The 10,544-nt window shown below is 40.3% G+C and overlaps 1 protein-coding gene across 6 annotated transcripts in view; it reads right to left on the bottom strand.

Moving 5' to 3' along the window:
• Positions 1–10,544, bottom strand: part of Znf597 (zinc finger protein 597) — a 324,428-nt gene that overhangs the window by 313,010 nt on the left and 874 nt on the right. The window contains exon 2 of one of the 6 annotated variants that reach the window (XR_012907061.1): positions 10,241–10,438. The exons of 3 other annotated variants lie outside the window; for them this stretch is intronic. Coding sequence is in view for 1 of the 3 variants with exons in the window: in XM_075941740.1 (XP_075797855.1) it covers positions 10,334–10,351 (18 nt within the window). In the remaining 2 variants the exon portion in view is untranslated. Of the gene's footprint in view, positions 1–823; positions 10,439–10,544 lie in introns of those variants that run through there. 2 more of the 6 variants (XM_075941740.1, XM_075941742.1) reach the window with 2 other exon arrangements.

Genomic DNA, 10,544 nt, shown 5'->3' on the forward strand with positions numbered 1-10,544 from the left:
ACACAGAGAAACCCTGCCTTGAAGAGCCAAAAAAATTTTTCCTCAACCCTTGTAAGTATTAAGTGTCAGGCCAAATAAGTGGAGCAAAAAGCATGAAACATGCAAACTTGGAACTTGCTTAAAGAGATGAGACATAAAGTCTGTGGTGAGCAGAGATGGGAACCAGTAGTGTACTTGCCTACCATGGTGTGGTTCCCAGCTCCACACCTCAGGTGTGGTGATGCACATGCCCTCTACTAACTGGTACCTTACAAACTGAGTGGGGCAGAATACCAGGAGTTCAAGGTCATCCTCAGTTCCAGGAGATCTTTCTCAAACAAATAAACATGTATTCTTGATACTTTTGACTATTACCTGACATCTGGAGTACTATTTACTATTTATTGCTTGTCTTGCTATTTTTCTACCACCATTTTTTGCCTCATTTGTATCAATTGAATATATGAATAATTTTCTCCTTTCCACATTATGAAGTATGTTTCTTTCATAAATTTTTTCCTGGCTACCTAATATATGCAGTTAAAAATGAATCCAAATCCACTTCCCCTAACAGTATATTTCTCTTGAGATGCCCAATACATTGTAATAGCAAAACACTCCCATTCTGCTGAATTTTTATTATAAATGGATGTTGAATTTTTGTCTAATAATATATGACTTATTGTTTATTAATGTATTAGGTAACTGTGTTATAGAATGTTAACCCAACCTTATAATTCCTGAAACAAATTTAAAAAACTTAAACATCCTTCCATGTAAATATATGTGCATAGCCACTCAGACACACACAAAATCTAAAAAAGTCCATCATTTGCAAGATTTTCCATTTTGATCTTTAATGGTAATATCAATAGCAATAGTAAAATCTATATGAATGGAAGTTTTCTCTCTAGCCCAGTGTCTTCTTTCTGACGATCTCAATATATAAAGATCACATCTTATTTAATTAAAAGTAATTTAAGACTAGTATGCTCTGGCATGGTGTCCTTTAATCCCAGCAGTCAGGAGGCAGAGACAGGCAGATCTCTGTGAGTTCCAGGCCAGCCAGTGCTGCATACTGAAACCCATCAAAAAAGAAAGACTGGTATGGTGCTATATGTCCTATAACCCCTGCACTCAGAAGTTTGAGGCAGCAGGATGAGCTTGAGGCAAACTGGAGATATAGAGCAAGAGCCAATCTCTTTCTCACACACATAGAAATACAAACATTTTTTTCAATTATAAAAGTAGACCATGTTACTTTTTAAATTGAAAGATAGATCGGATTTTTAAAGACTTGGTTGGAGGTTAATGAGTATATCCTTCATTAAATAAAAGTTATTTGAATATTCCAGTTACTCTGACTTTAAGGAAATAAACAAATATTTAGTATTTCATCAACTCTTGTCCAGTTGTCAGGCCTAGTCTCAATGTTAGTGGAGGACCAGAGCCTCCAAGGTACATAACATTCTGACACCAGACACTGCAGCTAGCTGGTCAACGTCTCCCACCTTTGGTCCTGACTATAAGTGGTATTATCCATGATGATCCATTTTATATGTATGAATATTTTTGTCTGCACCCATGTCTGTATTGCACTTGCGTGCCTGGTGCCTGCAGCGGTCAGAAGAGGGTGTCGGATCCCCTGGAACTGGAGCTACAGGCAGTTGTTAACTACTGGGAGGGTGTTGGAAGATGAGCCTGGGTCCTTTAGAAGAATAGCAAGTTTTCTAAACTGCTGAGCCATCTCTCTAGTCCTATTTGTGTTAGTTCATAACAGAAAACTTTCTTTGGATTTTGGAAGTAAAATATATTGACTCCTGTTTTTCCAGGATTGGATATATTTTTCTTTTAATAAATGTATAATGTGTGTGTGTGTGTGTGTGTGTGTGTGTGCATGTGTGCATGAATGCATACCCGTGGAAACCAGAGAATAATTTTCAAGTGTCAGCCAGGCCATGGTGGTGTGTTCCTTTATTTCCAGGGGAGTTGGGGGGGGGGGGGAGTTCAAGGTCAACCTGGTCTCCAGTTCCAGGACAGCCAAGGCTACACAGAGAAACCCTGTCTCAAAAAACAAAACAAACAAAAATTTTGAGTGTCACCTTTAAGACCACTGTCTACCTCCTTTGAGATGGTCTTTTTTTTTTTTTTTTTTTTTTTTTTTGCTGGAGCTCATCATTTAGGCTAGACTGACTAGTCAGGAGTGCCCAGGGATTCTGCTGTCTTTATCTCCCTAGTACTGGGATTACAAGCACCTAGCATTTCCATGTGGATTCAAGGACTGAACTTAGGTTGTCCTGCTTACAAAGGCTTTACTGCTTGAGCTGTTTTCCCAGCCCTCTCCTGGTTTTGATCCATGTGGATAATAATAAATCTTTTAGAAATACAAGCCTGGATAATCTGTTCTACCTCATGGTAGTCATGTGGACTATTCTTCTCTCCTGAGTACTTCCAAGGCAAGCAGTGGCATTTCAATTGTATTTTAATAAATAAAGACTTCCTGAAGATCTGAGAGTAAAACAGTCCCACTGCTTAGCCTTACAGACCAGATTGTGGTAACCCACACCTTTAATCTCAGTAGCCATAATGACCTTTAATCCCAGTAGCCACACTAGTTGCCACAGAAACTGGGCAGTGCATGCCTTTAATGACAGTGTTGCACGCCCTAAATCCCAGCCCTAAAGAGGATTATAAAATGGGAGGAAACAGCTCTTCAGACAGTCTCCTTCTGAAATTCCAGGAGGCAGGATCGCCATTTCAGATTGAGGTCGAGGGAAGAGCCAGTAGCTGGCTGTTTTGATTTTCAGATCTTCAGGTTGAACCCCAGTTTCTGACCCTGAGCTTTTATTAATAGCTTCATTTGGTGCCCATCGTGGAGCTCAGATCAGACGTGGCTACCAGCTGAATTCAAACATTAGTCAGCAAAGAAAAGAAACTAACCAGGATTCCCTCAGTAACAGTGAGTGAGCAGGGAAGAGCCCAGTGCCAAATCCCAGCCACACAGCACGGGAAATATGGTGCATCATTCTTGGTTAAGAAAAATAAGGTTTGATCAAGGAAGACCCCCTGAAAAATCCTCCAATGGGAACAGATGACCCAGATGATCCAACGTTTCAGAGTACATTTGTTGCAGTTTCCTCTGAGTTTTACATCCAAAACAGTTTCAAGACTGAAATGATCCAGACTTGCAGAGTGCTCGAATAAGGAATGGAACCATAATCTTAAATTTTCTTTGGATCCCTATAAGCTTATCAGCACCTTCAATCAGCCTGGAAAACTATGCCCACATTCCCAAAAATGGATTATGGATGTTTGTTCTTGTTTAATGTGTTGGCTACAAGTTATTATGGATAATGGTCAGGAAAAAAAGCTAAACAAAGAAAATTAGATTCAAGGTTCTTGTTTTGAAGGGGGGAAAAAAGGCCAGGCGGTGGTAGTGCACACTTTTAATCCCAGCACTTGCAGAAGGCAAATCTCTGTGAGTTCAAGGTCATCCTGGTCTACAGAGCGAGTTCCAGGACTGGTTCCATAGCTACTGAGAAACCCTGTCTCTATATATAAACAAACAACAACAACAAAAAAAAATAGGAAGGAACTGGAAAAAAAAGTAAGGAAAGGAAAAAGGGGGATATAAATATGATAAGATAGAAAGGTAGATCATTGAATCCACTTTTTAAAAGCAACTGTTAGTTTTGAATGTTTTACATTGGTTTTGCTTTTATATATCGTATGCAACTTTTGTATATTGATACAAATTTGAGATTAATTTTGGGAAAACGTATTGTACATACATTTCTAATTTCGTTCACGGTATTGTACCTATACAGCTCATTTAACAATGTAATGCAAATCTCTAGTCCTTGAGAGTTATTATTATCAACTGTTTAGGATAATAAAGAAATATAGGTTAGGATATTTCTTTCTTTATAATCACCTAGTATAATCAAACTTGTAGTCACATTATGTTTTCAGGGTCAAACAAAGATAATTTAGATAGAGATAGGTCATCTTCAAACACTTTAGAGAAAGAATATGGCATTTAAGATGTTTTAATAACCTAGGTTCTTCTTTTTTATGACAACAAGACATATCTGTTCCTGGCATCACCAGTCTACTTCAGAGAAGATAATGGGAATTGAAGAAACTCCACATGGAGTTTACTTTCTTTGTGGCAAAATTAAGCCACTGGGCAAGAAAATGCCCCTGCCTCAATTGCTGACATCATGCTGTCCTAATTAGACAAGAAGGACACAAAATATCCTGCTTCACAGAAAAGTCTGCCGAATATGCTAGGTCTGTAGGCCGAAGATGGCTGCCCCAACGTTGCAGAGGAACTTTGTGTGACTGTCCAGGCAGCCAGCTGTTTCTGTCATTACTCACATTTTTTGGAAGTCGCTTGCCTGCACTTCCTGCTTACTCAGTTAATATTATTTCCTTCTTGGGTCTCTGAGGGAGTTGAAGATTAGATAGCTATAGTTATAATTTATCAGATACAGAAAGAAAGTTATGTTTGAAAGTAAATTAGGTACAAGACTTTGGACTCACCAAGATATAGATATAAAATATTTTCTCTGAATTTGTCAAATGAAAATGGACTAGACATTATTGATGTACTTATTCCCTGTATTTATTGTATACAGTCATTGTACTTACTATATATAGGTTTCTTATATTAGTTACAGCCTTTTTTATTTTAGAAAAAAGGGGGAAATGTAGTGGCATTTCAATTGTATTTTAATAAATAAAAGCTTCCTGAAGATCTGAGAGTAAAACAGTCCCACTGCTTAGCCTTACAAACCAGATTATGGTAACACACACCTTTAATCTCAGTAGCCATAATGACACACACCTTTAATCCCAGTAGCCACACTAGTTGCCACAGAAACTGGGTGGTTCATGCCTTTAATGACAGTGTTGCACGCCCTGAATCCCAGCCCTAAAGAGGATTATAAAATGGGAGGAAACAGCTCTTAGACATGCAGTCTTCTTCTGAGATTCCAGGAGGCAGGATCGCCTTTTCAGACTGAGGTTGAGGTAAGAGCCAGTGGCTGTTTTGCTTTTCAAATCTTCAGGTTGAACCCCAGTTTCTGACCCTGAGCTTTTATTACTAGTGCTTCAAAGGCAGAAGTAGATGTTGGTCAATAAACTGTGTGTCTGCTGAGCTTACCAAGAAGAAGCTTATTTTTAAAGTTTGTTTACTAGGTCCTGGAAAAGATGTGTTTAGATGTTTCCTGGAAAGGCTGCTTTTGAAAAAGTATTGCCAAGAAAATTGTGATCCAAATGAAAGACTTGTGGATTTTAATGATGAATGGTGTCATTGAAACCAATTTGTTCCTTGGCTTTTGTCCTCAACAGTTGGCATACTATAAAGGCCCTGGGTGGATATTTCATTGCAAAATGAGGACAGCACCTTTCAGTGTTGTTGAGAAAATAAAAGAATATATTTGAAGGACTAGCAGAGTATTTAACATGGCAACTATATATTCACTCACTCAATGCTAAAAACCTACCACTTCCACAATAAACACTTGTTAAAATCCCTTCCTTCTTCCCTCCCTCTCTCAGGCACGTATGAGTAATAGCAAATCTTTAAAGCAGAGTGTGTTCTGAATCCACAGTACCTGGTTCCTCTGTAAGTGAGGAAAAGAACTGAACTTTAAAGCTTGGCCCACGTTCTTTGTTTTTGTTTTAGTATGTGCATGTCTACACTGGTGTGTTGCAGTAAGAATGCATGTGAGGGCACAGGACAACCTTGAATGTCACTCCTCATTCAAGGAGGACTGTTCCCCTTTTTGTTTTGGGTTTTGAATCCTTTACTGGCCTGGCACTTGTGAAGTTACCTAGGCTGGCTGGCCATCCAGACCCAGAGATCTACCTTCCTCTACTTCCCCAATGCTGGTATTACAGGCATACCACACCTGTTATTTTTGTTGTTTATTTTTTTTTAATTTTTATGGTTTATTTAACTTTATTTTATGTGCATTGGTGTGAAGGTGTCAGATCCCCTGGAACTGGATCTTCAGACAGTTGTGAGCTGCCATATGGGTGCTGGGAATTGAACCCGGGTCCTTGGGAAGAACAGTCAGTTCTCTTAACCGCTGAGCCACCTCTCCAGCCCTTGTTGTTTATTTTTATGTGGGTTCTAAGGATCAAATTCAGGGTTCTTGTGCTTTAACAGCAAGTTTATGCAGCCCCACTTTGTTTTTGAAACATGGTCTCATGGTCCTCCAGGCTAGTCTAGAACTTGTTATTAAGCCGAGGCTGGTCTCAAATTCCTGGTTTCCCTGCCTTGGAAGTCCTGATTACAGGTGTGTGTCATCCCAGTCCAGAACACACTTGGATTTTATTTCTGAAGAGATAGTATTTTAGCATGAGAATAAGATCCATGAAAAAATATTTGGAAACTGGTGAACATGATTACCAGAGATTTCTAGTAGAATCAGAGGAAAAATTTCACTAATCATTCTTTAATTCTATCTAAAATGTTTGCCACACACATGCACTGCTTTTTAAAAACTGGCTTAATGTCATAAAATTACTTTGTGTGAAGTCGGACTTAAAACATCTTGGATACTCTTTATAAAAATCACGTGAGGTTTAAATATGATTTTAAATTGAAAAAAGATGGAACTGGACATGTTGGCAACTATCTGTATAATACCAGTACTTGGTAGAGGCAGGAGAATCAGGAATTCAAAGTCAGGCTTGGCCAGATGACAGTTCAAGGCCAGCCTGGGTTGCATGAGAACATGTCTGAAGAAGAAATTGAGAAAAATAATCAAACATACTAAAGCTATACACAAAAGTAAATGGTCCTTTTCCACCTCTGTTGTCTAGGCAAGAGCACTCACTGGCCATGTGTCCTGCTATGAATGAGAAGTCATTGGTAAAAAGCTACCTAGTAGACAATTAGGTTTGTTCCCAAAATTAAAATGTGGCTAATTAAAAACAATTTTAACTAATACTCTAGGAATTTTTCCTAAAGAAATGTACATGGTCCCCAGCTTAGCATTCCTCCACTCAACAGTTTCTCAGCTTTCCACTAACAGATCATTACACATTTAGTGGAACTCATACTTCATCTTTTGGTCATTTTCTAAGCTATGTGATACAATACTTTGCTGAGGTGTTGAGAAGTGGGTGCTACAGCATCCAGTCCACCCTATGAGCAGAGCAGTGTACTTATTATGTTGCCAAGATTGTTTGGATATAGACAGCCAACAAATGACACGAAATGCCAATATTCTGTTATAACACAGGCTTTGTATTAGATGATTTTTGCCAAAACTAGAGGCTTATGTAAATGTTCTAAGCATATTTAAAGTAGGTAAAGCAACGATGTCTGGTAGGTTAGATATAAATTCATTTTTTATTATTTTGGTTTTTTTGAGAGAGGGTCTCATGTAACCCAAGCTGCCCTCAGATTCACTATGTAGCTAAGGATCACCTTAAATTCCTGACTATCTTGTTCCAATTCCCAAAGTTACGGAATTATAGATATGCATCACCACATCCAGCTGTTAATGCATCGTGTGTTTGTGTATGAACACAAGAGTGCACTCCCAAGTACCTGCACAGGTATATACACACATGCTTGTGAAGACTAGAGACAGATGTCAGTGACTTGCTCTATGGCTCTCTACCCTTTTTTGTTTTTGTGTGTGAGACAGGGTCTCTCACTGAACTTGGAGCTTGTCATTTTGGCTAAACTGGCTAGCCCCCCTGATGCTGCGGCTCTGGGGTCGACACTGCGCCAGTTTATGTGGGTGCCAGGAATCTGAAAGGGCCTCATCCTTGCACAGCAAGCCTTTCCCTGACTGAGCCTTCTCCCCAGCCCTAATTCATTTTTAGCTCATGATACTTTTATCTTATAATGGGTTTATCAGTGTATCCTTATTGTGTATCGAGCAGCCTCAGTAATCAAAGTATGTAGCTGTGTCTTCTGACTTTCAATATTCCTCATCAATGCCTAAACAGTGTTAGGATAGCATAATCACCAGTCTCCCCATCATCCACCGACTCCCTTCCTCAGACAGAGCAGAGGTAAGGCCGTGGGCTGGTACCTTCCAGAGAAGGTTTAGTATCTCTCAGGGATGGAGTAGGAGCAGTACTGCATCCTTCTGCTAGGGGCTGGATAGAACATGAGGACCATGAAGACGAGTAAGGCCGACTACTAAAATGCCTACTGATTCTGACTTTGGACATTCTCGGGACTTCAGAGAAGGACAGAGCCAAGCATGTAGTTGAAAGCTTGCTGCTGAACCGGGGCCAGAGAAGCCCGATTCCATCCCTGTCTCCAAGGCTAAGGAAGCGCTGGGGAGAACTGAGGCAGAATTGAGGATTTCTCTTTGAGGGCCCGTGCCTGGCAGCTTGCCAGCTTGCTCCTACTGCAGTACTTCTAGCAGTCTGTCTGTCGGGGAGCCACAAGTGAAGAGGCTGTGAGTAGTCCAAATAAAGTTCTTAGGAGCCGAAGGGGAAAGAAACGGCACTCAGCATAGGGGTTCCTGATGGGACAAACTGAAGGAGGGAGATGGCAGGTTTGTTCAAACTTTAGCAGACTCAATTCGGTAGACGGAGGGAGGGGGTATTCATTACAAAGCTAGTGAGTGGAGGAGAAATGTTCAAACACATCAGAAGATAATGAACTAGAAGGCAGAGTTTTTGGCTGCTTAGTACTGCACTGTGCTGATTCAGATTAATCCCAATGACCAGAGATGCCCCCCTCCCCTTCTCCCGCTTAGGGTTAGCTGAACTAATCACTGGGTCAGGGGAGAGCAGATGACATTAATTGATTAAACCTTCAAGATGACTTTAGAACCGAGGCTCAGGGTAAACATACCCACATGGGAGAGCGTAACATGCATTTATGTATTTATTTATTTTAGGAGTTAGCTACCTTTCCTGTCATTGTAATACAAGTGTTGACTTGTCCCGAGGATAAATGAGTTTTAGGGCTGGGAGATGGCCTAGTGAATAAAACACTTGTTGCACAAGCCTGAGAAGGAAATTTAGGTCCCTGGAGCTCATATAAAAGCTGGACAAGTACTGTAGTCTCCTGTAATCCCAGCAGAGCGGAAGGAGAAACAGGGAATCCCTGTGGCCAGCTGGGTTAGCTGGGATTGGTGAGCTCCGGTTTCATAGAAGGACCCTGCTTCAGTAAAAAAGTGGAGAGCCATCAAGGAAGATATCTGACATCAACCCTGGGCACATGCACCTGTGCCCATACACATTCAGACATGCTTGTGCATGAGACAGGATCTCATCAGACACCATGAATTTTTCGAATATGTGCAGCCAAGGCTTTGTCCGTTTATTTTATAACCCTGGAAGCCAAAGAATGTCTTTACTCTGCCATCACCCAGGATGTGCTTCTCAGTCTTTAATGACCTGTGAATGCTGTGGGACGCCACTTCTGAGGTAAATACAAATTCAGACAGCATGAGAGGGTCTTCATTTTTAACAATCGCCAAGGTGATGCGGATGCTGTACCCCAGCCCAGATAATGTGATGAGGATGCAGGCAGGATTTTGCCTCTTCTCTGTCACTGAGTGGGTTTCCCATTATATCCTACCAAGTAGGAAGTGGGGGGAGAGAGAGAGGAATTTCCTTTTCATAGCCTCACCTTTTTACTTTGAAATTTTCAATCTGAATATTGAGTAATGGAGTACGCATTTAGCATAGTTTATCACTGATATTTTAGCAGTGTTATTTCAAGGATGTGACACAAGTTGCATAGATCACATTCCTCTTGCCTCGGCCTTTCCTGAGCTGGGTTACAGGTGTGTGCCAAGATCACACCAAGATCAATCTTAGATATTTTTCTGCAGCGAGATTAATTAGAAATAATTTCAGTAATGACACACAAAGCGTAATTGTCTTGAAGGCTCAAAATGACCTGAATGGATCTAAACATGCTTTTCCAAGCTACTTGGATACAGCGGCATGTTTGTAATACTTCGTTCCACAAAGTTGGAAGTTTAACAATCTCCATTTTGTCCGAGGGATTTTCCAGTCCTCCTTGACTGTCACAAAAAGAAACTAGAAATACAGGCTGCTTTCCATAAACTCTGCCAGCCATACACAGCATGCTACACAAGCAAGAGAGTTAACTATTCGTGGCTGATTTACATCATCTTGTTTCACTACTCTTGGCTGTGTGTGTGTGTGTTACGGAGGACGGAACTCAGCCCCATACATAAGGTAGGTAGCTTTCTACCGTTTAGCTACAAATGCAATCCCAAAATTCTAAAATCTCAAGAACACCTTACTTTTTAAAATGTTAAAAGAATATGACTTTGATGCTTCAAAGATAGCGCTGATTTGCAGTTAGAGACATGAAATTTGAATGTGTTACCTTGGCTGTTAATGACATCTTCTCGGGGTTATTTTAGCCCTCGCCTGGACAGATTCTGTTCTTTTGGGATTTTCTGTTTTTTGTTATGTGGATTATTGTAATTATCTGAAAGCAAAGGATAAACTGTTTGTCAACATGGGTTCCCTGGTAACAGGAACTGAATTATTTTTGGATTACACTGGATATCGAACCCCCACCCCACCCCCGTCCT

Source organism: Microtus pennsylvanicus, chromosome 11 (assembly GCF_037038515.1).
Source record: "Microtus pennsylvanicus isolate mMicPen1 chromosome 11, mMicPen1.hap1, whole genome shotgun sequence".
Taxonomy (NCBI): Eukaryota; Metazoa; Chordata; class Mammalia; order Rodentia; family Cricetidae; genus Microtus; species Microtus pennsylvanicus.